The sequence below is a fragment of the Lithobates pipiens genome, unplaced genomic scaffold (genome assembly GCF_037356315.1).
Source record: "Lithobates pipiens isolate NorthernLeopardFrog02 unplaced genomic scaffold, aLitPip1_a1.2 Scaffold_19, whole genome shotgun sequence".
Lineage (NCBI taxonomy): Eukaryota > Metazoa > Chordata > Amphibia > Anura > Ranidae > Lithobates > Lithobates pipiens.
The window spans coordinates 525,899,246-525,926,996 of NW_027507764.1; the positions used below are offsets into that span (position 1 = coordinate 525,899,246).

General features: G+C 46.4%; 1 protein-coding gene across 2 annotated transcripts in view; it reads right to left on the bottom strand.

Annotated features, from left to right (window-relative positions):
- Positions 1–20,838: 20,838 nt before the first annotated feature.
- Positions 20,839–27,751, bottom strand: part of P2RX3 (purinergic receptor P2X 3) — a 552,515-nt gene continuing 545,602 nt past the window's right edge. The window contains exon 12 of one of the 2 annotated variants that reach the window (XM_077493185.1): positions 20,839–27,685. In XM_077493185.1, coding sequence (XP_077349311.1) covers positions 27,569–27,685 — 117 coding nt within the window. In that variant the 3' untranslated portion in view covers positions 20,839–27,568. The remainder of the gene's footprint in view (positions 27,686–27,751) is intronic. The other variant, XM_077493186.1, reaches the window with a different exon arrangement.

Sequence of the window (27,751 nt, forward strand, 5' to 3'; positions counted from 1 at the left end):
TTGCTGACCGCCGGCTGTCAAATGACGGGCAGGCGGTGCACCTACTGTGGTGGGAGGCCGTCATATGAAGGCCTCCCGTTTAAACAGGGAATGCGTGCGATCATGCGCGCGCATACCTGTTTCTTCAGTGGGGGCGTGTCACGGAGACATCGCTCGCCACCGAAGGTGGTGAATAGCCATTGGTTATGGCTGTTTACCCGGTGATCACAGATGGTCACACCCCGACTGAGCACGGCGCATGTGCACGATCGTAAGCCCGCTGCGCGTGCACGTCGGTGGCGGCATGTTTCCCGGGAACCCTGCTCGTCACCGACGCTGGTAAACAGCCACCAATCGTGTATGAGGAGGAGAATACCGCCTACAGTACACATCAAGCACACTGATTGCCCCCCCCAATAAAGAGGACCTGTCACCACCCCTCATAGTACCTGTCGATCACAGTCCATCAGAGTACCTGTCACAGTCCATCAGAGTACCCGAGTACCTGTCACAGCCCATCAGAGTACCCGAGTACCTGTCCCAGTCCATCTGAGTACCCAAGTACCTGTCACAGTTCATCTGAGTACCCGAGTACCTGTCTCAGCCCATCAGAGTACCCGAGTACCTGTCACGGCCCACCAGAATACCCGAGTACCTGTCCCAGCCCATCAGAGTACCCGAGTACCTATTTGTAGCCCATGTCTCATAGAATATACGTTGGGGTGTTTGCTTTCCAAAATGGGGTCATTTTGTGGGTAATTTCACTGTCCTGGTGGTCCAGGACCTTCAAAAGTGTGATAGGTAGGAATGAAATGAGATGTGTCATTTATGCTCCTAGAATGCCTGAACGTACTACTTCAATGTTCGGCCTCCCTATGTGGCCAGGCTGTGTAAAAGTCCTACACATGTGGTATTGCCATACTCGGGAAGAGTAGCAGAATGTATTTTGGGGTGTAATTTTTGCTATATACATGCTATGTGTTAGAAATATCTTATAAATTTACAATTTTGTGTAAAAAAAAAAAAATTCATTTTAATTTTTTTCCACATATTCCAAAAACTTCTGGAAAAAAAATAACCGTTCAAAAGACTCATTATGCCTCACAGATTATACGTTGGGGTGTTTGCTTTCCAAAATGGGGTAATTTTATGGGAAATTCCATTGTCCTGGTACTCCAGGGCCTTCAAAAGTGTAATAGGTGGTTGAGAAATGAGATGAGTCATTTTTGATTGTAAAACGTCTGAAGATACTACATCAATGTTGGTGCTCTGTATGTGGCCAGGCTGTGTAAAAGTCTCACACATGTGGTATCGCCGTACTCGGGAAGAGTAACAGAATGTATTTTGGGGTGTAATTTGTTGTATGCATATGCTATGTGTGAGAAATAACCTGATAATATGACAATTTTGTAAACAAAATCATAATAAAAAAAAATCTTCATTTTGCAAAGAATTGTGGGGAAAAATTACAACTTAAAAAAACTCACCATGCTACTTACTTAATACTTTGGAATGTCTACTTTGTAAAAAGGGGTCATTTGGGGGGTATTTGTATTTTCCTGACTTGTTAGTGTCTCAAGAAATGAGATACACCTGATGTACTGAAGGCCTGATCAGATGTGATCAATTTTCAGCGATTGGCACCATAGTTTATAGACTCTATAACTTTCACAAAGATCAAATAATATATACTAATGTGGGTTATTTTTACCAAAGATAGGTAGCAGTATAAATTTTGGCCAAAATTTATGAAGAAAAATGACTAATTAGCAAAAATTTATGACAGAAACAAAGAAAACTGAATTTATTTCACAAAATTTACGTATTATTTTATTTATAGCACAAAAAATAAAAAACCCACTAGTGATTAAGGCTTACCTGTAGGTCCAAGAAATATCTCCCAAACCTATACGGTTTAGGAGATATTTGCCCGAAGACGGGCACCGCTATCTCGATGACGGCAATGCCGCGAGTCTCGGCTCCCGTGCGCATGCGCGGGAGTGACGTCATCGCTGCTCCAGCGAATCACAGTGCCGGAGCAGCGAGACCCACGGAGACCCACCAAGAAGATGGACGCTCGGAACTACAGGGGACAGCGGTGACTTCGCTGGCTCCTGTGTCAGGTAAGTGACACATAATGGACTACTATGCGATGCATAGTAGTCCATTATGCTTTGCCTTTACGGGGAATGAAAGAGGAAGTAAACTCATCAGGGTTTACTTCCTCTTTAAGTGCACTGTATTGAGGTGGTTAAAGAATATGTAAGTGATCACATGCTTGGTCAGAAATTAATTCTTAAGCCGCGTACACACGGGCGGACTGTATGGCCTACTTAGTCCGTCATACAATCCGACGGACAGTCCGTCATACTTTCGAATGAACGGACTTGACCACACACACCACTTTTTGAGCGGACTAATATGGCGTACTAAGTCCGCCATACTATCCGCCCTACTTTTGAAATGAACGGACTCGCCCACACACGCAGAGAAAAGTACGCTCATTTCGAGCGCGTCTCCAGGTAGGCGGGGCCCGCAAAGGAGACGTCGCTGACCCCGCCGCCTGGTATGGACTTAAAGGGGAACCCCAACGCCGAAAAAAATCGGCGTGGGGGTCCCCCCCAAGTCCACAACAGACCCTTGTCCGAGCACCTTACCCGGCCGGCCAGGAAAGGGGGGCGAGCGAGCGCCCCCCCTCCTAAACCGTACCAGGCCGCGTGCCCTCAACATGGGGAGGTGCCTTGGGGAAGGGGGGGGCGCGGCCCCCCCACCCCAAAGCACCTTGTCCCCATGTTGATGAGGACAAGGGCCTCTTCCCGACAACCCTGGTCGTTGGTTGTCGGGGTCTGCGGGCGGGGAGCTTATCGGAATCCGGGAGCCCCCTTTAATAAGGGAGCCCCCGGATACTGGCCCCCCACCCTATGTGAATGAGTATGGGGTACAATGTACCCCTACCCATTCACCTGTAAAATAAAAGTACAAAAAAAAACACAACACACGAGATAAAATACTTTATTGCACAGCTCCGGGGGTCTTCCGTCTTCGGGGGTCTTCTCGCCGGACTCCTCCGCTATCTTCTTGTAGCTCTTTTGCTAGCGGAGGAGTCCGGCTTTCTTCCTCGCCGCCGGCCTCTTCTCCCGACTTCGGGGGTCTTGTCCCCCTCTTCGGTTCTTCTGCCGGGCCACCGCGCCTTCTTATAGCTCTTTTACAGGCGGTGGCCCAGTCTTCTGTCGCCGCCGCCGCCTTCCGTTCTTCTTCTTCTTCTTCTTTTCCAGGAGATGTTGCCTCGACGATCTCTCCGGCCGGAATGCCAGGGACGCACTGCGTGGCCACTTATATAGGGACAAGCGGCGGTGTCACATGGCTTTATGTCACATGGGTTGGTCACATGGGTTGATGTCACATGGGGACTATGACATCGTAAGGGGGCGGGGTCACCATGTGACACTAACCCATGTGACATAAAGCCATGTGACACCGCCCCTTGTCCCTATATAAGTGGCCGCGCAGTGCGTCCCTGGCATTCCGGCCGGAGAGATCGTCGAGGCAACATCTCCTGGAGAAGAAGAAGAAGAAGAAGAAGAAGAACGGAAGGCGGCGGCGGCGACAGAAGACCGGGCCACCGCCTGTAAAAGAGCTATAAGAAGGCGCGGTGGCCCGGCAGAAGAACCGAAGAGGGGGACAAGACCCCCGAAGTCGGGAGAAGAGGCCAGCGGCGAGGAAGAAAGCCGGACTCCTCCGCTAGCAAAAGAGCTACAAGAAGATAGCGGAGGAGTCCGGCGAGAAGACCCCCGAAAACGGAAGACCCCCGGAGCTGTGCAATAAAGTATTTTATCTCGTGTGTTGTGTTTTTTTTTGTACTTTTATTTTACAGGTGAATGTGTAGGGGTACATTGTACCTCATACTCATTCACATAGGGTGGGGGGCCAGTATCCGGGGGCCCCCTTATTAAAGGGGGCTCCCGGATTCCGATAAGCCCCCCGCCCGCAGACCCCGACAACCAACGGCCAGGGTTGTCGGGAAGAGGCCCTTGTCCTCATCAACATGGGGACAAGGCACCCCCCCATGTTGAGGGCACGCGGCCTGGTACGGTTTAGGAGGGGGGGCGCTCGCTCGCCCCCCTTTCCTGGCCGGCCGGGTAGCATGCTCGGACAAGGGTCTGTTGTGGACTTGGGGGGGACCCCCACGCCGATTTTTTTCGGCGTTGGGGTTCCCCTTTAAGTCCATACCAGGCGGCGGGGCCAGCGACGTCTCCTTCGCGGGCCCCGCCTACCTGGATACCCGCTCGAAATGAGCGGACTTTTCTCCAGGCGGGAAAAGTCCGCTCATTTCAAAAGTACGGCGGACTGGCATACACACGGGCGGATTGTCCGCCGAAATGCGAGTACGACGGACAGTATTTCGAAAAATCCGAAATACTTAGTACGCCGGACTGCACGCTGAAAAAGTCCACTGAAGCCCACACACGAGCGGACTGTCCTCTAAAATGTGTTTCGGCGGACTAAGTAGGCCATACAGTCCGCCCGTGTGTACGCGGCACAACAGACGCTCACCTCCTTTGCAATCAAAACATGTAGCCTTAAACATGTCCATTACAGATTTGTAATGAGCCTGGGAAGTAGTCCTGGTCAGGGGTCCTATCAGAGTTGCTGGATACTTATAATTAAATAGTAATCTGCAAGCACTGGTGATTACAGACAGACCATGACACAGAACAAGCTGACACTAACCCAGCTTGTTCTACAAATATCATTTAGCACTTCACCTTAATGGCAGCTTCCATGGCTTCAGGAACTTCTTAGCTGGTCTGGGGTGAGCTCTAGTGACTGTTGGGCTGGACAGTGGCTGCTGAATGAACTTTATCTTCCTGCTCCGCCCACCCTCACTGCTGCTCTGACTGTGATCACTCTGACTTGGACAGCAGACAAACCTGGGAGAATTGTCTTCCTCCTGTCTGGTACGGCTGCTACAGTGAAGGAGGCAAGCACAGCCTCAGTTCAGTGTGCGGCTGTATCAGAGTTCAGAACATGGGGCAGTGTGTCAGTTGGGCAAGTTGCTCAAGAACTTCTCCTGAGTGTTATGAGCATAGTGAAGCTCACAATCTGGCACCCCCCCCTCCTCCCTGCCGTGCCTGCAAAGACTGCTCATGGACACCAGTGTCTCTGTGCAGACACCTTGCCGATTCCAGGGGGGGCACTTGACCCCCCTTGCCTCTATCTGCGGACGCCTATGTACACAGTGGAGAGATGTGAAGTATAACACATACACAAAAGAAGCATAGAACAGATAGCACACTATGCAGAATAGAGTAGCATGCAGAACCCAAAAAAGAGTGGTAGTTAGGGATGGCCGAACGGTTCGCTCGGCGGTCGTTTCGCGGCGAATTTCGGCTGTTCGCCGTCCGCCCGCTCGGCGGACTTTTGCCGCCCTTCGCCCGGCGGACTTCCGTGTTTACTGTGTAAAAGAACTTTGACCTATGATGACACATCCATCATGGGGTACAGGACAGCCAATTGAGACATTACAGCACATGGACACTTGGACATTCCCCCTAACTTATAAATAGACCCGATCCGGTGGCCATTTTACATTCTTTCTTCTGTCACTATAGGAAGAGGTTGCTGTGTGGAGCAGGGAGAGACTGCAGTGACCCAAATCGCTAGCTATTTGGTCCACAAAAGTTCTTTTCAGGACTGGTATAGGTGTTAGGTGTAGTTCAGGATATAGGTTTGAGGCACTGCTGTGCTACTTATTTTTGCAGCAGCCTGTCTTTTGTCAGTGTAGAGAGAGGGACAGGACGCTGTGTGCTGCAGGGACAGTCAGTTTAATCATTAGCTGTTACTATTAGGTCCACAAAAGTGCTATTCAAGTTATTGTTCCAGCAGCCTCTGTTTTGTCAGTTTAAATAGGGACAGGTAGGAAGCTGTGTGTGAGGCAGTGAGGGACAGTCAGTTTAATCAGTAGCCATTACTATTAGGTCCACAAAGGTTCTTTTCAGGACTGGTATGGTAATAGGCTTGTACACGTATAATATTCTTTCTTCCAAATATAGAAAGAATATTATACTTGACTGCTGCCCTTCTGCTGCAGTAGTCCTTTATCAGTATAGGGACTGAGGTACAGTCTGCTAATCATTCACAACCTACTTGTTCCACAAAGGTCCTTATAAGGACTGGTAAGGTATATGGTACTACAGTACATAGGGTTGAGTGAGGTACAGTCTGCTATTCCGTAAGGACTGGTATAGGTCCACAATACATAGGGTTGAGGTGCACTACTGCTGACTGCTGCCCTTCTGCTGCAGTAGTCCTTTATCAGTATAGGGACTGAGGTACAGTCTGCTAATCATTCACAACCTACTTGTTCCACAAAGGTCCTTATAAGGACTGGTAAGGTATAGGGTACTACAGTACATAGGGTTGAGTGAGGTACAGTCTGCTATTCCGTAAGGACTGGTATAGGTCCACAATACATAGGGTTGAGGTGCACTACTGCTGACTGGTGATCTTCTGCTGTAGTAGTGCTTTATCAGTATAGGGACTGAGGTAAAGTCTGCTAATCATTCACAACCTACTTGTTCCACAAAGGTCCTTATAAGGACTGGTAAGGTATAGGGTACTACAGTACATAGGGTTGAGTGAGGTACAGTCTGTTATTCCTTAAGGACTGGTATAGGTCCACAATACATAGGGTTGAGGTGCACTACTGCTGACTGCTGCCCTTCTGCTGCAGTAGCCCTTTATCAGTATAGGGACTGAGGTACAGTCTGCTAATCATTCACAACCTACTTGTGCCACAAAGGTCCTTATAAGGACTGGTAAGGTATAGAGTACTACAGTACATAGTGTTGAGTGAGGTACAGTCTGCTATTCCGTAAGGACTGGTATAGGTCCACAATACATAGGGTTGAGGTGCACTACTGCTGACTGCTGCCCTTCTGCTGCAGTAGTCTTTTATCAGTGAGGGACTGAGGTACAGTCTGCTAATCATTCACAACCTACTTGTTCCACAAAGGTCCTTATAAGGGCTGGTAAGGTATAGGGTACTACAGTACATAGGGTTGAGTGAGGTACAGTCTGCTATTCCGTAAGGACTGGTATAGGTCCACAATACATAGGGTTGAGGTGCACTACTGCTGACTGCTGCCCTTCTGCTGCAGTAGTCCTTTATCAGTATAGGGACTGAGGTACAGTCTGCTAATCATTCACAACCTACTTGTTCCACAAAGGTCCTTATAAGGACTGGTAAGGTATAGGGTACTACAGTACATAGGGTTGAGTGAGGTACAGTCTGCTATTCCTTAAGGACTGGTATAGGTCCACAATACATAGGGTTGAGGTGCACTACTGCTGACTGCTGCCCTATACTGCAGCAGTCCTTTATCAGTATAGGGACTGAGAGTTTTGTCACAGAGTCATTTAAAAAATGACAGGCAGAGGAAGAGGCAGGCCCTTCCGCAGGGGTGGTAGGGGTAGGGCAGGAGCAACAGGCTTGAGCCAAAGTGGGAAGTTGCAGAAGGTGCGTTCAATTCATTTAAAGGACGCACCAGACTTGGTTGAGTGGCTCACTCAGCCTTACTCTTCTGCACCATCCTCATCCTCTCAATCTGCACCCTCTTCTTCACTCTCTGCTATGTGCACCCTCAAAGACACTACCACCAACAACACCACCACCACCACATACCATCCGCTTGAGTCACAGGAATTATTTTCCGATCCATATCAAGACATTTCTGATGCGCAGCCACTCTTGGTATTGGATCACGAAGAGGAGGTAGGAACAGCCGCCACTCAGCAGTCTGACAACAGTACCCAGTTCAGCCCAAGGAGGAGGTTGGTCCCCGGTGTTGCTGCCTACTCCGAGATCTCTACTTATAGCGGTGGGGAAGGTGACGTTGATGATGACGTGTCTAGTGATGTCACGTGGGTTCCCACAAGAGAGGAAGAGGAGGGGAGTTCAGAGGGAGATATGGACCAGCAGATAGGGAGGAGAAGCAGGAATAACTTACATTGCACAGGAGGGACAAAGCAGACTGCAAATATATCAGGAGCGAGTCATCGACAATGTACGGTCACATCTGGCACTCCCAGGACACCGGCACATGGCTCCGCAGTGTGGGCTTTTTTTACCGTGTCCGCTGCTGACAATAGCATTGCCATCTGCAATCTTTGCAGTCAACGCATTAGTCGCGGTAAGCCCAACACTCACCTAGGGACGACCACCTTAAGAAGGCACATGAGCAGCCATCACCGAGCTCAGTGGGAGCAACGGAACACACAAAGCCACACTCCAGGCTCTCACCGTCCAGCCTCGTCTTCTACTTCTCCTTCTCCTCTCTCCTCACAATTGTCCTCCACTCCACCTTCCATCACGCCAAGCTCACGTTTTTCTGCAAAAAGGCAGGCTTCCATGGGCCTAATGTTCGAGCGTAAAAAAATGATGACGCTGGATAACCCTCTTGCCCAAAGGTTGACGGCTGGCTTGTCAGAACCCATAGCCCGCCAACTACTGCCATATAAACTGGTGGACTCAGAGGCCTTTTGCAAATTTGTGGCCATTGGAACACCATAATGGAAGGTCCCAGGAAGGAAGTATTTCTCACAGAAGGGCATCCCAGAGCTATATGGCCATGTTCAGCGGCAAGTGAATGTATCTCTGGCACACAGTGTCGGTGCCAAGATACATCTGACCACAGACACGTGGTCTAGCAAACACGGGCAGGGAAGGTATATCACTTTTACTCCTCCTTTTCCGCTGCTAGCGTCTCTTTCGCTACGCCGCCCAAGCTCCCCAGAACCTATTCGACATGCAAGGTGAGACGTTGCCATGCCGTGCTGCGTCTGTTGTGCCTGGAAGCCAAGAGCCACACTGGCCCGACACTCCTTTCAGCTTTGCGTTCGCCGGCAGATCAGTGGCTAACACCGCTAATTTTGACAGTTGGTAAAGTGGTGTGTGACAACGGTGCCAATCTGCTTAGCGCATTGAAACAAGGCAAAATGACGCACGTGCCATGCATGGCACACGTCTTAAACTTGGTCGTGCAGTGATTCGTTGTCAAATACCCTGGGGTCCAGGACATCTTGCGGCAGGCAAGGAAAATCTCGGCCCATTTCAGAAGATCTTACACGGCCATGGCTCGCCTTGCTGACATTCAGCGGTGACACGATCTGCCGGTCAGACGTCTTATTTGCGATTGCCCGACGCGATGGAACTCAACCTTCTATATGCTTGATAGGCTGCTCCAGCAGAAACGTGAAGTTAACGTCTACCTGTATGAACTCTGCGGCAGAACAGGTTCTGGGGAGCTGGGTTTTTTTTTCACCGCGCCAGTGGCTGCTCATGCGCGACGCATGCAGACTTCTGCGGCCATTTGGGGAGATCACCAAACTGGTCAGTCGCAGCCATAGCGCCATCAGTGACATGGTACCTTATGCCTTCTTTATGGAGCGTGCATTGCGTCGTGTCATTGATCAAGCTGTGGATGAGCAGGAGCGGGAAGATGAGGAAGTCGCAATGCTGGATGAATTCCCAGGGGGGCTACTCTATCTGAGACAAGTGAACAACATGAGTCTGAAGAGGAGTCAGAGGAGGATGGTGCCGGGACAGATGAGGAGGAGCAAGAAGAGCATGCTTTAAACCTTTCTGGGATCCCTGTTGTTGTGCGTGGATGGGGAGTGGAGAATGAAGAGGACGACATAATCCTGGATGATGAGCAGGAGCCAGGCCACCACACCGCTTCCAGTTTAGAGCAAATGGGGGCCTTCATGCTCCAGTGTTTTACCAGGGACCCCCGTATAAAAAGCATAAGGGTCAAGGACCAGTACTGGATGGCAATGTACTTAGACCCCCGGTACAAACACAAAATGACGGAAATGTTACCGCCGTCACAGAGGGCTGTCAGAATGGAGCACTACCAGGCCTTGCTTCGTGAAATGCTGCATTCTGCTTTTGCGTGCGCTGGCAGAGGAGCAATTCCCACTCCCAGAGAAGGAGTTGCGGGTACCAATCCAACAGCGCCTGCAAGAAGAGGCCGGTTTGAAGATGTGTTGGTGACTTCTGATATGAGGTCATTCTTTCAGCCGACCCATCGACAGGTGTCACCCAGATCCAGCATCAGGGAACGCCTAGACCATCAGTTGTCTGACTACATCGGGTTAACGGCCGATGTGGACGCTCTGAGGAGTGATGAACCCCTGGACTACTGGGTGGGCAGGCTTGACCTCTGGCCAGAGCTTGCCCAATTTGCAATCGAACTGTTGGCTTGCCCCTCGTCCAGTGTCCTGTCAGAAAGGACGTTCAGCGCAGCAGGGGGGATTGTGACCGATAAGCGTACTCGCCTAGCTCACGACAGTGTTAACTATCTCACATTTCTAAAAATGAATGAGGCATGGATCTCGGAGGAATTCAACACATGTGACCAGTAGACCATGTATATGTCTATAAACAATTTTTTTAATCGAGCACACAGACCTTCTTTCTTCATTTGGCTCACTTCCTTGTCCAAAAAAAGCACACCGTACTATATGCCCGTACCCTCCTGTTTGAAGAGGTTGAGCGGTGTCATATTTCTACTGGGGCTGCTTATTATGCGGGGCTCCCACCATCCCTGTGCTGTGCTGACTTCCTCCAGGGGCTGCTTATTATGAGGGGCTCCCACCATCCCTGTGCTATGCTGACTTCCTCCTGGGGCTGCTTATTATGAGGGGCTCCCACCATCCCTGTGCTGTGCTTACTTCCTCCTGGGGCTGTACCTCTGCTGTGCATATTATGAGGGGCTCCCACCATCCCTGTGCTATGCTCATTATGAGGGGCTCCCACCATCCCTATGCTGTGCTGACTTCCTCCTGGGGCTGTACCTCTGCTGTGCATATTATGAGGGGCTCCCACCATCCCTGTGCTATGCTCATTATGAGGGGCTCCCACCATCCCTGTGCTGTGCTGACTTCCTCCTGGGGCGGCTTATTATGAGGGGCTCCCACCATCCCTGTGCTATGCTGACATCCTCCTGGGGCTGCTTATTATGAGGGGCTCCCACCATCCCTGTGCTATGCTGACATCCTCCTGGGGCTGCTTATTATGAGGGGCTCCCACCATCCCTGTGCTGTGCTGACTTCCTCCTGGGGCTGTACCTCTGCTGTGCATATTATCAGGGGATCCCACCATCCCTGTGCTATGCTCATTATGAGGGGCTCCCACCATCCCTGTGCTGTGCTGACTTCCTCCTGGGGCTGCTTATTATGAGGGGCTCCCACCATCCCTGTGCTATGCTGACATCCTCCTGGGGCTGCTTATTATGAGGGGCTCCCACCATCCCTGTGCCATGCTGACATCCTCCTGGGGCTGCTTATTATGAGGGGCTCCCACCATCCCTGTGCTATGCTGACTTCCTCCTGGGGCTGCTTACGGTGCAGGTGTCAGTGCTGTATATCACGGTGCTGGTGTCAGTGCTGTATATCACGGTGCTGGTGTGAGTGCTTTATGTCACACTGCTGATGTCAGTGCTCTCTATCACGGTGCTGGTGTCAGTGCTTTAAGTCACGCTGCTGATGTCAGTGCTCTCTATCACGGTGCTGGTGTGAGATCACTCTATCACGGTGCAGGTGTCATTGCTGTATGTCACGCTGCTGATGTCAGTGCTGTATATCACGGTGCTGCTGTCAGTGCTGTATATCACGGTGCTGGTGTCAGTGCTTTATGTCACGCTGCTGATGTCAGTGCTCTCTATCACGGTGCTGGTGTCAGATCACTCTATCACGGTGCAGGTGTCATTGCTGTATGTCACGCTGCTGATGTCAGTGCTGTATATCACGGTGCTGCTGTCAGTGCTGTATATCACGGTGCTGGTGTCAGTGCTTTATGTCACGCTGCTGATGTCAGTGCTCTCTATCACGGTGCTGGTGTCAGATCACTCTATCACGGTGCAGGTGTCATTGCTGTATGTCGCGCTGCTGGTGATCATCTCCTGCACCCTCTTCTTTGCCTACCCTGACCTTCCCTCTCCTCCATTGCCTTCATGCGCTCCACAGTCCTGAATTGTCACAATTTCACATATAAAAAAAGAATGCTTGTAGTTGTCGATCCCAGATTCACCTCATACATGTGTTATGTCATTGGCCATGTGGTGGGACTATGTTTGCACAGCTAGTAATTATTTTGTGGCTGTAAATTTGACCTGTAGGTTTGCAAAGTTCGCCTCCCATTGAAGTCAATGGGGCCCGCCGCGAACGTTACAGTTCCCGAACTATCGGCCGCGTTCGTGTTCTGCGTTTGCGAAACGTCCCGTCGGAAGTTCGTCCATCACTAGTGGTAGTATCCAGGGACAAATCTCCAAAACCTGTGACTGTAATTGGAAGTTGAAAATTATGGATTTGCTGTGAAACTGTCTCACATGTAGATTACATGACCTCTATCTGAAAAAAACAGGTAGCACAATGAGCTATTTTCAAGGCACCTCCGGCCATTTTTCTTTTTTGCTGATGCTGGGCAAATATATGGAGGAACTAAGAGAAATGCATAGTCAGAACATTTTCTCAACTCCTGTCCTCATGACCCACTAACGGGCCAGATTTTAAGTATTACCTTGGGGAGATGTAGACTAGAATACTGCAATCAATGATCAGCAAAAAATATCACCTGTGATGTATTTCAGTTCTCTTGCAAACAGCAGCTGAGAACCACTCGTCTAAAGGGCTTAATTTCTGACCACTGAGACACGTTAATTTGTTTGATACTATTTTGGATGTGAAGAGGTTTGTTAGAAATGTAACTATTAAAAATCACTATTTTTCAGCAAGTGAAGTAGGGACCTCAGAGCTGTATTTATCTGTATTCACCACAGTGTCTGATTCAGAGGATTTTCCATTTAGGGAACACTGTGCTATTAGAGATTTAGAAGCTCTAGCATTGGCCAGCGAGCCCCCAGATGTGCCTGTGAGGGGTACAATGGTACTGTCAGGTTGGTCCAGTTTAGACAGATCAATCCTCATTCATAACTCTGACAAGGGGGACCTTATAGAGGTTATGAATTTGGATACATATATGGACAAAGCTATCCATCAATTGTCGGATGACCAGACCTATATTAAACTCAGAGGGGACCCAACAAAAAAATATAAAACTAGTTATTTTCAACCAGAAAGAGGCAAATGCATTGGTATCAGAATAAATGGATGGTGGACAGAGCCCTATTGCCAACTGTAGGGATAGGAGGGATCTTCTCAAGAAAAAGGGAAACTGAATAGATTTTCAACAGAATAGATTAACCCTATATGCTACATTTAGTGCTGAGTTCAATGAGGTGATGAAAAACATACGCCTGTCTTATATTCAGATGAGAACTGAACTAACATTTTACAGGAAGGTATTAATATATTCTGACGTAGGGCTCCCCACACTGGGATGCTTCCTATCTCCTAGTTTCAGCGGAATTACCAAATCTGTGACATGGTTACACTTTAAAGGGAACTACTGTATAAATGTGGTGCAACATGCTCATGCTGTGGTCAAATTTTTGGGGGCAGCAAGTTCTGTTTTACGGCAAATCAGAAAATTTGATATCTGCTATTTTTAGAATTGTAACAGCAGCTACTTAATATAGTATATATGCTTACTTTTGGTAAATGATGTATTCAATATGTAGATACAACCACAAGGCGTCTCAGTGATCGTTTTCGTGAGCACATATACAATGTAGAGAAAAATCAATCAACAAATGTAAGGAAACATTTGAATATGTGCCATGATGGAGATAAATCATCCATGCATGTGCAGGTGATTGATAAAATTAAGGTACCAAAGAGGGGGGTGATGCTTTCCGGTTGTTATGCCGGAGAGAGGTGTTCTGGATTTTCCATCTCTATGTTAGCCACTTTTATGAATAATTTTTGAGACACATCTCTCCGGCATCAACTGGGAAGCCTCATCCATCCCTTTAACATAGGAGGCCACATTAGCACCTGTGTGTCATGGTTATGCAATAGAGTTCGTCTGCTTACCTGTCTCCATGTGTTCATCTCTAGAGACCAGCCGACCCTCACCTGACTGCTTTTGTAATCCATCCTCTGGCATGGCCCCACCCTAGCTCCTATCAGAGAACTCTATATTAACTTGAGCACTGCAGGCCAACCCTGCTGATCAACCTTTGTGTGTTAGCTTCCTGTTACCTGCTGTGTACTCTGCTGTTGTTTCGTTACCGACTTTAGCATGTCCTTGACTATCCCTGTTTGCCTGTGATCCTGACCTTTTGGCGTGTCCCTGACTATTCCTGTCTGCTTGTGGCCCCGACCTTGGCTTTGTCCCTCACCATCCCTATCCTCCTGTTGCCTACTGTGGGTGTGAGCTGGGGGACCCTGGGGATCGCAACCTGGAGCCAGTTGCAGCCAAGTCCATCCTCACCACTAGAGGCTCTGGTGAACACCTGCTGGCTCTTAGACTCCGCGCCCCAGGGAATCTTACGCTCTAACCCCGGTGGGATCCATCTTGGTGTTCTAACGGCCCTGCCTTCCTATCACCTTGACCCCAGTCTGCAGCAGTCAGCCGTAGGGTCCATAACTCCTGATCCCTACGGTGTGCATCTGTCACCTGGCCTCAAGGTGACCTGACAGTTTGATCAGCCATGGACCCGGCTGATGTGCCGCTTCCTGCAGTCGATCCTTTGCAGGGCATAGTTCGGAGACTTGAGACCCAGGAATCTAATCAGACTCAGGTGATGCGATTCCTTCAAGATCTGGCTTCCCGCTTCGAGCAGCTACAGGCTTCCTTGGGAACCCCGAACCTGCAGCCTCAAGTACAGTCTGCAACTGCACCTATCGCACCAGTCTCATCCACGCATTCATTATTACTGCCAGCTCCGTCCCCTTTCTCTGGGGACTCCAAGGCCTGCAGGGGCTTCCTCAGCCAATGCACCATTCATTTTGAGCTCCAGCCTCAAAACTTTCTGTCTGATTGGGCAAAGGTAGCCTATATCATTTCCCTCCTCTCCGGTGAAGCTTTAGTCTGGGCTGCTCCCCTGTGGGAGAAAAATGATCTGGTGGTTTCCAGCCTGTCCAACTTCTTGAAACTCTTTCATAATATCTTTAAGAAGCCAGCTCGGGTTTCTTCTGTGGCTAGTGCCCTTTTATGCCTTCGCCAAGAATCTTGTTCAGTGGGACAATATGCACTTCATTTCCGCATCCTCACAGCTGAATTGAGCTGGAACAATGAGGCCCTGGTGGCAACCTTTTTACATGGCCTCTTTGACCGAGTGAAGGACGAATTAGCAGGAAGAGCTATCCCCGCCGATCTGGACGATGTAATTTCCTTATGCAATCAGATTGACATTCGTTTCCAGGAGAGGTCCTTAGAAAAAAGATGCCAGCACCCCCTAGGTCCTAGTCTGCCTGAACTTTTTTCCCATCGCCCTGTGGAGCATCCTCTGTCTGCTTAGGAACCCATGCAGCTAGGCCGGACCAGATTAACCCCCGAAGAACGTGCTAGACGCAGAACTTTGGGCTTGTGTCTTTATTGTGGGGGCAAGGGTCATTTTCGTGACTCCTGCTTGCTTCGTCCGGGAAACGTTCGGGTCTAATACATTTGGAAGGTGGAGTATTGGACCCAGAAACATCACCGTCTCGTCTTCTTCTTCCGGTGTTCCTCCATGTAGGCACTTCTCCCCAATCAGTCCTAGCATATCTGGACTCCGGGGCTGCCGGAAATTTTATGGACTGGAGAACTGCTTCTTCTATGAAGCTTACCCTTTCTCCCCTCACTACTCCACTGGTAGTTTCGGCAATTGATGGCACTGTGCTCCCAGGGGGCCCTATCCATTTCCAGACGCTACCTATTAAGCCCCATACACACTATCAGATTATCTGCTGAGTTTTTCCTTCAGATTTACCAAAACCATATAATATGAGGACAAACCTTAGGAGTTTCAATGTGTATGCAATCAGGCAGGTCCTTCTACTACATGGTTTTGGTAAATCTGAAGGAAAAACTCAGCAGATAATCTGATAGTGTGTATGAGACTTTAGGCTGTCGGTAGGGATACTCCACCAGGAGTGGATCTCCTTCCTCTTCCTACCCAAGGCCTCTACCCCATTGTATTGGGCCTTCCTTGGCTACAGCTCCACTCGCCACATGTGGACTGGGTCTCTGGGCAGATCCTGGCTTGGGGTCCTTCGTGTTTCTCATCCTGTCTTCTCAAGGTGACCCCCAAGGGGAAAATTCCCATTGATACCACTTCCTTATTGTCTGATCTTCCCGCGGCATACAGCGATTTCCGGGATGTGTTCTGTAAGAAGTCTGCTGAGGTGCTTCCTCCACACAGATCTTTTGACTGTGCTATTGACCTTGTCCCTGGAGCAACCATGCCCAAGGGTCGTACCTATCCTCTGTCCATTCCAGAGACCCAGGCCATGTCTGAGTATGTCGCCGAGAATCTGGAGAGAGGTTTCATCCGGAAATCCTCATCGCCTGCAGGAGCAGGGTTCTTTTTCATTGCCAAAAAGGATGGTACCCTCAGACCCTGCATCGACTATAGAGGTTTAAATGCAGTGACTATCAAAAACCGATACCCCTTACCTCTAATATCCAAGCTATTCGACAGGTTGAAGGGGGCTTCCATTTTCACTAAGTTGGATCTCAGAGGTGCATACAATCTCATTTGAATACGGGAAGGTGACGAATGGAAGACCGCGTTTAACACTAGGGACAGGCATTACGAATACCTGGTTATGCCTTTTGGTTTGTGTAATGCTCCAGCTGTGTTCCAGAACTTTGTCAATGAAATATTCAGGGATCTACTGTACCAGTTTGTTGTCATATATCTGGATGATATTCTCATCTTTTCCGAAAATCTACCTGCTTACAGAAACCATGTACGCACCGTACTTCAGCGCCTTAGAGAGAACAATCTCTATGCCAAGATGGAGAAATGTTCCTTTGAATGTTCTGAGGTCCTGTTTCTGGGATGTTTTGTTTCTAGTGCGGGTCTTCGCATGGATCCCGGAAAGGTCTCAGCCATTACCAACTGGCCCTTCCCGCTAGCCTCAAGGCCACACAGCGCTCTCTTGGCTTCACAAATTATTATAGGCAGTTCATAAGGAATTACTCTTCCATTGAAGCGCCTATTATCGCTTTGACCAAGAAGGGTGCGAATGCCAAAGACTGGCCTCCCAAGGCTGTCTCTGCGTTTCACGATCTGAAACAGGCCTTTGTCTCTGGACCTCTCTTGAGGAGACCAAATCCTGGGGACCCATTTTTTATTGAAGTAGACACTTCTTCGATGGGGGTGGGAGCTGTGCTTCTTCAGTTCTTTGAGAAGAAACGTCAACCATGTGCGTTCTTCTCCAAAAAAAAATCTCAGGCAGAGAGAAATTATGCCATTGGTGATCGGGAACTTCTCGCAATTAAATTGGCGTTGTAGGAGTGGCGTCATCTCTTGGAAGGTTCCCCTCACTCCATAACGATCTTTACTGATCATAAGAATCTACAGTACCTACAGAATGCTAAACGTCTAAACCCCAGACAGGCCAGGTGGAGTCTCTTCTTTTCCTGTTTTAAATTCATGATTACGTACAAACCTGGTTCCTGCAACGGTCGAGCTGATGCGGTCTCTAGGTCATTTGACACTTTGGACGAGGAGTGAAACCCTGATCCTGAGCCGATCATTCCTACCTCATGCATTGTTGCCCATTCTACCACCCTGGAATCAAAAATTCCTCCTGGCAAGACCTTTGTTCCCACGAAGCTAAGAGCTAAGATCCTTCGTTGGGGACATGATTCCAAGGTGGCAGGTCATGCTGGGTTCCTCCGATCCTTCCTGATCATCAGTCGTCACTACTGGTGGCCTAATCTCCGCTCGGATGTTAAAGACTACGTTAAGGCTTGTTACGTCTGTGCTCAGTCTAAATCTTCCACTCAAGACCCTGCTGGTCTTCTCATGCCCTTGCCCATTCCTAAGGAGCCCTGGTCTCATATCGCCATGGATTTTATCACTGATCTTCCACTGTCGGAGAATAATACGGCCATTTGTGTAGTAATCGAGATCCAAGATGACTCATTTTGTTCCTCTTCCTGGTCTCCCTTCTGCCCCTGCCTTGGTTACCATTTTTGTACGAGAGATTTTCCGCCTTCTTGGTGTGCCTTCTCATGTCATTTCAGACAGGGGTGTGCAGTTTACTTCTCATTTTTGGAGAGACTTTTGCAAATCCCTCGACATTACCTTGGATTTTACCTCTTCTTATCATCCCCAATCCAATGGCCAGACTGAGAGAGTTAATCAGGAGTTGGAGGTCTTTCTCCGTACCTTGGTCTCTGCCCATCATGATGATTGGGCATCACTATTACCGTGGGCTGAGTTCTCCCACAATAATCATGTCAACGTCAGTTCTCAGAAAACACCCTTTGTCACTGTTTATGGAAGACATCCTCAACTCCCTCTTCCTATGACTTGTTCTTCTGACATTCCAGCTTTGGCTACTGTTCAGGAATCATTCAATTCCATGTGGGCTAACATTCATGATTCCCTCCAGAAAGCTGCCAACAAATTCAAGAGTTTTGCTGACCGTCGCAGGCGTAAGCCACCTTCTCTTCAGCCAGGAGACAAAGTCTGGCTCTCCACCAGGAACATCAAACTCCGGGTTCCTTCTCTCAAATTTGCCCCAAGATTCATTGGTCCGTACACCATAATTTCTAAACTGAATCCAGTTTATTTCAAGCTCCAGATTCCCAAAAGCCTCAAAATCTCTAACTCCTTCCATGTTGCCCTTCTGAAGCCTTTAGTCCTCAATAAGTTCTCTCGTCCTCTCTCTACTGTAGCACCGGTCTCTGAGGATGATTAGGAGTACGAGGTTAGCCAGATTTTGGATTCCCGACTCTGTAGAGGCATTCTCCAGTACCTCGTGCACTGGAAAGGTTTTGGTCTTGAGGAGAGGTCATGGATTTCGGCTTCTGAGGTCTTTGCACCTCGTCTGTTGAGGAAGTTTCATTTGAAGTTCCCCTCTAAACCTGGTCCCAGGCGGGGAAGGGGGAGGCCTCGTAAGAGGGGGGTACTGTCATGGTTATGCAATAGAGTTCGTCTGCTTACCTGTCTCCATGTGTTCATCTCTAGAGACCAGCCGACCCTCACCTGACTGCTTTTGTAATCCATCCTCTGGAATGCTCCACCCTAGCTCCTATCAGAGAACTCTATATTAACCTGTGCACTGCAGGCCAACCCTGCTGATCAACCTTTGTGTGTTAGCTTCCTGTTACCTACCGTGTGCTCTGCTGTTGTTCCGTTACTGACTTTGGCGTGTTCTTGACTATCCCTGTTTGCCTGTGATCCTGACCTTTTGGCGTGTCCCTGACTATTCCTGTCTGCTTGTGGCCCCGACCTTGGCTTTGTCCCTCACCATCCCTATCCTCCTGTTGCCTACTGTGGGTGTGAGCTGGGGTATCCTGGGGGTCGCGACCTGGAGCCAGTTGCAGCCAAGTCCATCCTCACCACTAGAGGCTCTGGTGAACACCTGCTGGCTCTTAGACTCCGTGCCCCAGGGAATATTACGCTATAACCCCGGTGGGATCCATCTTGGTGTTCTGGCAGCCCTGCCTTCCTATCACCTTGACCCCCGTCCACAGCAGTCAGCCGTAGGGTCCACAACCTTGCGGTGCACTCCTGATCCCTACGGTGTGCATCTGTCATCTGGCCTCAAGGTGACCTGACACTGTGTAGCTGATTTGGGACCATTCAGGTCCATGCACAATGGTTTGTTTGAAAACAGGTTTAGGTGGTCAGCAATCAGTATAAATAAACACATTATATTGTTATTTTTACTTGGGATTCAATGATTGCTGTTTCCCTTAACCTAATGTTTTTACAATGTTTTACATTGCTTCTAGTTTGATATACTTATTGTAATTTCCTTTGCTTCATTTTATTTTTGTTTTTGTCTTTTCTCTATTGTCCCTCTAAAAAAAGGACAGCTGGAGCTATGATGAAGCCACTGAGCATTTGTCTGATTTATGTGCAACAGTAATTTGCTACTCTGTGCACATCACCACCAACTTACCAAAGGACGCAGTTTAGATTTTGTATAATAATGAAATGAATGAATTATTCTTACAGACTATCATAGACCTTCTCTGATTAGTAACTGTCATCTGTGACTTTTTACTATCTTCAGGTCAGGTGTAAATTCTGAAACAAGTTAAATGCATGTTCCCCATGCAAGAAAGAGAAAGGCGCCTCTAAGTGCAGTGGTTAAAAGATTTATTACAGGCGTTTTGGAGCTTGCACAGCTCCTTCATCTGACCAGGTCTGATGAAGTAGCTGTGCATGCTCCGAAACACGTTACCGCCCACCGACTTCACCTGATGTTACATTGGTTGAGTGCGTTCCAAATTGGTTCCAGAACCCGGGGCACCTCATGACATCTTCAGCTCCTCGCCAATCCATGTCACCAGGGACAGCTGCAAGACAGCTCTCTCCCAGACAGATGAGGATTACAGTGATCCACATGAGGATAAATCATTATATGCCTATGAACTTTTACCATCTTGTAAGTGTTTTTAATCCCACTGTTCCTGTAAAATCTTTTAACCATTGCACTTAGAGGCGCCTTTCTCTTTCCTTTTTGATCCTCCAGAGCTGCATCTTCTGTACAAAGCTCTGCCTTCAGTGCCATCTCTCCACTGTTACAAAGGATTGGATATCCAGCCTCACTGGAGTGCCCTCATCTCTCCCTCTTTTCTATGTTCGCCGTGCTGCTTTTAAGATTTAAGATTTAGTGGTAAATATTTGGGACACTTTTTGGAGAAGAATATTTTCAAAAGCTTTTCAGAGTAGCTAGCGATATTCATTCCATTGACAGATTCACCTGAACAAAAACACAACAGGATTTTAGTGAATGGTCTGTTTTTATTGATACATGGTGTTACACAAGTGGAACAAAAACATTATTTAAAAGAGGCTGGTGAGACCGGGATACCATGGTCTAAGGAGTTTACAGACCATATGAATAATGGCTGAACTCAATTCACAGGCTTTTTAGGAAGCAGCCACAAGGGGGCTACACTTTTGTTTTAACTAGGATTGTTGGGATTAAAAAAAAGCACAAATTCAGCATTTATATACAAGCTAACACTACCTACTACTACTAGAGCAGGTCAGTAAAATCACTAACTTTACAAATAGTGTTTACTACCTATCTTGCTCTTGATGTATTATGTATAACCTTCAAAGTCACTCTTTGTGAGCAACAGTTTATTGATAGACTCAAACACCTCTCTCCCTAGCTACTATAAAAGAAAAATGTTTTAGCCGCAATACTTACATTCAGTCTGGTGCTCATTACTCTTCTCCACAACTAGATGTCACCAATTGTTTAGGTTGAATGACAGCCCCAGGGGGTGTTTCATCAATGGCAGCCTGGGCTTATTGCACTACACAGCACCTGATACTGGGTGGGGGAACGGGTTATCTTACTTGCAGCTGAGCCATTACGAGTGCCAAATAAACATCTTAGGGGTCCAAAGTATTTTATTATTTCTACAAGTAACAATAGGAAATCAAAAGATAGTCACCTTTTTTTAGAGGCCAAAAATATCCCTTCATCAGGACTTGAACAATATATCAAAGGGGTTGATTTACTAAAACTAGCATGTGGCGCAGCTGTGCAAGGTAGCCATTCGACTTTTAACTTTAGTTTGTTCAATTCAGCTTTGATAACAGACCTAGAAATTGTTTTCTGTGCAGAGCTGCACCACATTTTGCACTCTCCAGTTTTAATAAATCAACCCAAAAGTGTCTGGTAGATGCAAATCTATGACAGGAGATATGTCAGTTCATGATCGTGCCAGTATCAGTGTTACGAACATCGATTTTAGCACAATCAAGCACTCTCTTACCACAACACTCTAGATCAACTGTGGGTATAGGCAGGGGAGTAACTATAGGGGGTGCAGCAGTCGCGACCGCAACTGGGCCCTGTGCTGCAGGGGGCCCATGCAGCCCCCTCTACATATGGCCGGCAGCAGCATAGGCAGCTAGGGGTACCAGTGCACCATGCACACTGGTGGCTGGAGGTGGAGGGTGACTAGCAGAGCTCCATGCTCGACTATAGCACTGGCTGCTCTTTAGTTGTGCATTCCCCGCATGACCTGTGTCCTCGGCTGGCTCCTCAGAGTACCCCTCTCCTGCTCCATGCATTGCCGCTCAGTTCGATGTCTGTTCTCCCCAGCCAGAGTCCTGCCCCCCGAGTCCGGCCCACACTGCACTGCATACTTCTCCCGGGTAAACAAACTTTAAGCGCACAGATGCAGTGCAGCCCTATGAGAGCTGGCTCCCCGGAGGACACTGCAGGCTTGTCTGCCAGCCCCCCTCCTCCCCTGTCATACACAGATGATGAAAGGTCTTTCTGGGAGATATGCTGATCACCCGTCCTGCACACTGGATGGAGCCCAGGCCAACATGGATGAGTGTGTGGCCTGCAGCTTGGTCATGGTGAGTGAGAGGACCCCATCCCTCCCACACCATTACTTACCCCCTCCATCTCTCCCTGGGGACAGGGGCCCCTTCTCACGTGGAGACAGGGACCCCCCATCTCCCCTGGGGACAGGGACCCCTTCTCACCTGGGGGCAGTAACTTCATCTGTCCTGGAGAAAAGGACCTCATCTCTTCTGGGGACGGGGACCCCATCCTGCCTAGGGACAGTCCCCCAATGGGGCACCTAAAAATTAAAAAAAAAATTAAAAACTACTGATGCCAGTGGTGGAACTACAGGGTTCACAAAGGTCATACCTGTGACCACGCCCTGGAGTTCCACCGCCGGACTCGGAGGGAAGGGCCCTGGCTGGGGTTCAGGGGGGCCCTTCATGGTTTCTTGCATCGGGGCCCTGAAGGTTATAGTTACGCCACTGGGTATAGGATTTTGTAAATGGGGGTTTCTGTTTATTTATTTTTTTCTATCGGTTGAATTAGACTGGGTTATGACTTTTTTCAACTTGAATAACTATGTAACATGCCTTGATGTGCACATTAAAACAATGCTGCATTAAGGCAGAGTACCAGCATTAACTTTCTTTTTTTTAAGCTTTCTTCTGTGTACAATAAACAGCTCTTATTTATTTATTTAAGTAAAACTTAAATAAAAAGGAAAACAGAGGGAGCAGCACAGAGGTGTAGTGGTTAGCACTCTCACCTAGCAGTAAAAAGGGTCACTGGTTCGAATCCCAACCACAACACTACCTGCCTGGAGTTTGCACGTTCTCCCTGTGCCTGCGTGGGTTTCCTACAGGTACTCCGGTTTCCTCCCACAATCCAAAGACATGCAGGTAGGTAAATTGGCCCTAGTATATGAATGGGGACCTTGGATTGTGGGCTCCTTGAGGGTAGGGACCTATGTGAGTGTGCAATGTACAGGGGTAGGGACAATTGTAGACACTCTGGACAACTGGATGGACTGGTGTCTTTATTCAACCTTAGTAACTATGTAACTAAGAGTTTGGCTTTAACCACTTCAGCCCTGGAAGAATTTGCCCCCTTCCTGTACCCAAACAAAATGTATGTCCTTTTTCCCCACAAATAAAGCTTTCTTTTGGTGGTATTTGATCACCTCCGCTGTTTTTATTTTTTAAGCTATAAACAAAAATGACAACAATTTTGAAAAAAACACTATATTTTGTACTTTTTTAACAAATATTTTTTTAAATTTTTAAAACTATTTTTTAATAAATATCCAAAAATAAATAAATCATTTCTTCATCAGTTTAGGCCGATATATATTCTTCTACATGTTTTTGGTTAAAAAAAATCGCAATAAGCATATATTGGTTGGTTTGCACAAAAGTTATAACATCTACAAAATAGGGGATAGATTTATGTAATTTTTATTATTATTTTTTTTTTTTACTAGTAATGGCGACGATCTGCAATTTTTATCAGGACTGCGACATTGTGGCGGATAGATTGGACATTTTTGACACTATTTTGGGATCACTGACATTTATACAGCGATCAGTGCTAAAAATAGCCACTGATTACTGTATAAATGTCATTGTCAGCGAAGGGGTTAACACTAGGGGGCGATCAAGGGGTTAACTGTGTTCCCTAGGTGTGTTCTGTAGGGGGGATAGGACTGACTAGGGGAGGAGACTGATTGGTGTTCATACTTAGTATCCCCTGGGAGAACCGGGATTTGTATGTTTAAACACACAGATCCCAGTTCTCGCTCGGTCACGAGCGATTGCGGGTAAGTATTCATATGTAAGATATGAATACTTACATTGGTCCAAGATTAACCAATTGTAAGTTGCAAAAAAGACCATGCCTGGAATTTAGCTTTAGGATCGGTATTCAAAACTTCCAAACTGGAGCCTATGAGGTCTTCAAGAAAGCTACAGTTACTTTTGCTTATGCAGCATAACTGCCACATGTTGACTCTATTGGCTTGGACATCCTTAAGAAGATGACAGTGAGTTTAAAAAGTAGGTTTAACTGCACAGCTGAAGAGTATGAATTTTTGTATCTTACCATGCACAGAATATAACTGGATATTTAACATTTATAAATAATAACACCAGAGATTGTTGATCCAGGGAATATCTGATTGCTGTTGGAGCAGGAAGGATTTTTTTCCTGTTGGAGCAAATTGGACCATGATTTGTAAGGTTTTTTTTTGCCTTCCTCTGCATCCCCGGTGGGCATAGGGTTCTGTATATGGAGGTTTTCTATTTATTTATAGATTTTTTTTCCTATTGGTTAAACTCAATAGACTTTTATTTTTCAACCTGAATAGCAATGTTCTTATATTGTTGTGGGAAACTACAAAGGACCATGATCATCTGAGCACTGAGAAAATCTGTTGCACACCTATACATACAGTATGTGGACAAAACTAGGAGGATACATGGTAAGGCTAGCCCTCCCTAGTCTCATGGCAGGTTGCGAATCCTCCAGAACAATGATTTTCTTCATAAAATATAATATTTAATAAATAAAATGGCACATATCCATTTTTAACAGAACATATATTTATTGCTTATATTAGCTACATGTAAACTTTTTAACTCAATGTTAGGGCCTGTTCTATTTCTGAAGATATAGGAGTGAAACTGTCTACAGAAACTAGCCAAATATTTTTTTTTTATTGTTTAATTTTGTCCAGAAATAGCATTGAATTTAACTGCTGTCACCAGCACTTTTTTTTTAAACTAGGTCAAATATGTTTAAGTGACATGTCTGCTTTTGTTCTTGTCGTAAGTATTTTTTCATACATTCTAATATTTATCTACTCTATTTGTCACACACTATTTATCTACTGAATTTGTCGCACTCAATATAGGCTTGACCAAAGTATATGTAGAGTGCTATAGTGAATTGTTGGATGGCACCACCATGCAGTCATAGGAAAATAAGGATGTGTGCCTTGAAAAAGGAATCCTGCCAGGTCCCAAAACATTGGCCTTTGATGCCAGTTGCTTTATATGAATAAAGAACGAGATAATGTCTATCAAGTGTATGTCAACTACCTGGAATATTTGTTGCTATAAGTGTCTGTCTGTCCAAGCTGCATTCAGAAGGTTTATTACCAACATGCATAGAATGCATGAAGGCAAAAAAACATTGAGTCTTTAAAACAAAGTGGTTTTACAAATAAAAGTCATTGGACCTAAAAGATATTTCAAGAGGTTGTTCTGGTAAAACAGAGCAAGACAGGCAGTGAATACAAAAAAGCAAGACTGATGATTTTTTTTATTTCATTACATTATTAAACTTTTTGTTTGCTGGTCCTTCAGGGTCTACCATTAAATAAAAGCCCTCTGACCCTTATATCGTTTCCTGTGTCCTAGAATGGGTTTCCCACCCAGAGTCACTGCTGTCACTACCTCAAGTAGTGTTTCTTGTGTAAACTGCAACAAAAAACTGGAGTTGAGAGAGGCAAATGTACCGATTGGCTGTAGTATAGTCAATCAAAACTTTTAGCTCACACAGGTGCAGTCTTTTGCCACCTCACAATAAGCCCAAAGCAAAATAAAGTAAGGTGGAGATCACCGGGACGCTGGAGAACCCTGCACTGGACATAAGTGTATATTTTGCTTTGACGGAAGGGATCTCTTTTAAATGGCAAACTCAAAGTATCATGCAGACCTAAAAGCTGTCTATAAACTGACAAAGACCTGAGGTATTTAATAGTATTCATTCTAATTGTTATTATTATAATTTTGTAATGCAGAGGAAGTCTGTGGGACTGGATAAATATGATCAGATTTTACAATTACTTTACTTATGCCCCTGTTAAAAGAGCATTCGAGTCACTGGCACTCCATAGTGAGACCTCTTAAAAATTTTGAATTAATCCGAGTACACTCCATTCCTGTGTATTGCAAATACTGGGCAACAGAAGCCATTGTTTTGTAGTGATTGTTCATCAGATTCTCTTATCTAGGCAAGTTCCTTTTTACCGATATTTATTAATAATTTTAGGATACCTCTCTAGATCCATCACATCTAGAAAGCAACAAAACTTTAAATTGCATTCAGTAAAGAAGTGTTAAATAAAAGGCTGAGGAAAGCCAAATTATACAATTTTACCTTTTATAAATAGACCCCTCTGTATATAAATATATCTGTGGTAAAATAATTAGCTTCCTCCCACTGTTTGCCAGGAACATTGTCTGGTCACATTAGCCTACCTATCTAAACAGGAATTTGTTAAATAACCAATTTTAGTTTTTTAAAGGTTTTATTAAGATTTTAAATAAAAGATACAATACATAAGCAAAAAAATTAACTATTTTATTTAAATTCTGCTTGAGAACTCACTGTTTATTTTCTTTATTTGAAAGCCCATGTTATCTTTAAGTGGTGACTGGCACTGCATAGACATGCCAACAGAGAGCCATTTACTTTGATGTATGCAATAACCAAAACTAACAACATATGGATCTAAAGGGCCTAATGGGTAGGCCATCCTTTGCTTTCAACTTAAATCCTTTAGGAACTACTATCACACAAGATCTGAATGGTGTATAGTGGAATTCTGTACCATATTTCAGAACAAAATCTTTCAGTTCTTTTAACAATGCAGGCGGTCTAGAACTTTTCATAAAGGTTCAAATAGGCATGAATCTGGTGATTGGAGAGGTCATAAAAAGTATTTTAATTCTTGTATTTTTTTAACTTCAACTATGTAGGCTATAGTATGAAGTATGAAAGCATCATCAGGAAGACTGTGCTAACTACCCTGTACTGAAGATTGCTTCATATTCAATGTTCACAAATAATGAACTATCATTTTGCTGTATTTTTTACAATAAGAACATTTCTGGGCATTATACCCATGTCTCTCCTGTCTCAGCACATTTATAAGGCATACTATGATATGTTAGTGAGACTGGAAGGCTCTGACGTGCCAAGGGAAAATAAATGTGAAATTTTAAATTATGATGGTAGATCGGTAGTTTATAAAGGCAGCTCCACTGCAAAGTGATGAAGCAAGACAATGAAGCTTAGGATAGTCTAGCTAATATCAGATGCCAGATACATGAAGCAGAAGTTTAGGATGTTATAGTCAACTATATACATAACGTAGTTTAGGGTAAGAACAGCAAAGAAGTGAGACCAAATTCTATAATCCTATGGAGAAGGCCCCAGAGTCTGTAGACCTCTTTTCATCTCCTCGGCCGGCTAGTGTCTGGTCACTTTTGAAAATGTGGCTGCCAAAAGCTGGGGTGGAATCAGAAATCTAAAAGAAAAAGACAATAGAACATGTAAATAACAGAACAGTTGTACAAATATTGTCATGGTCTAC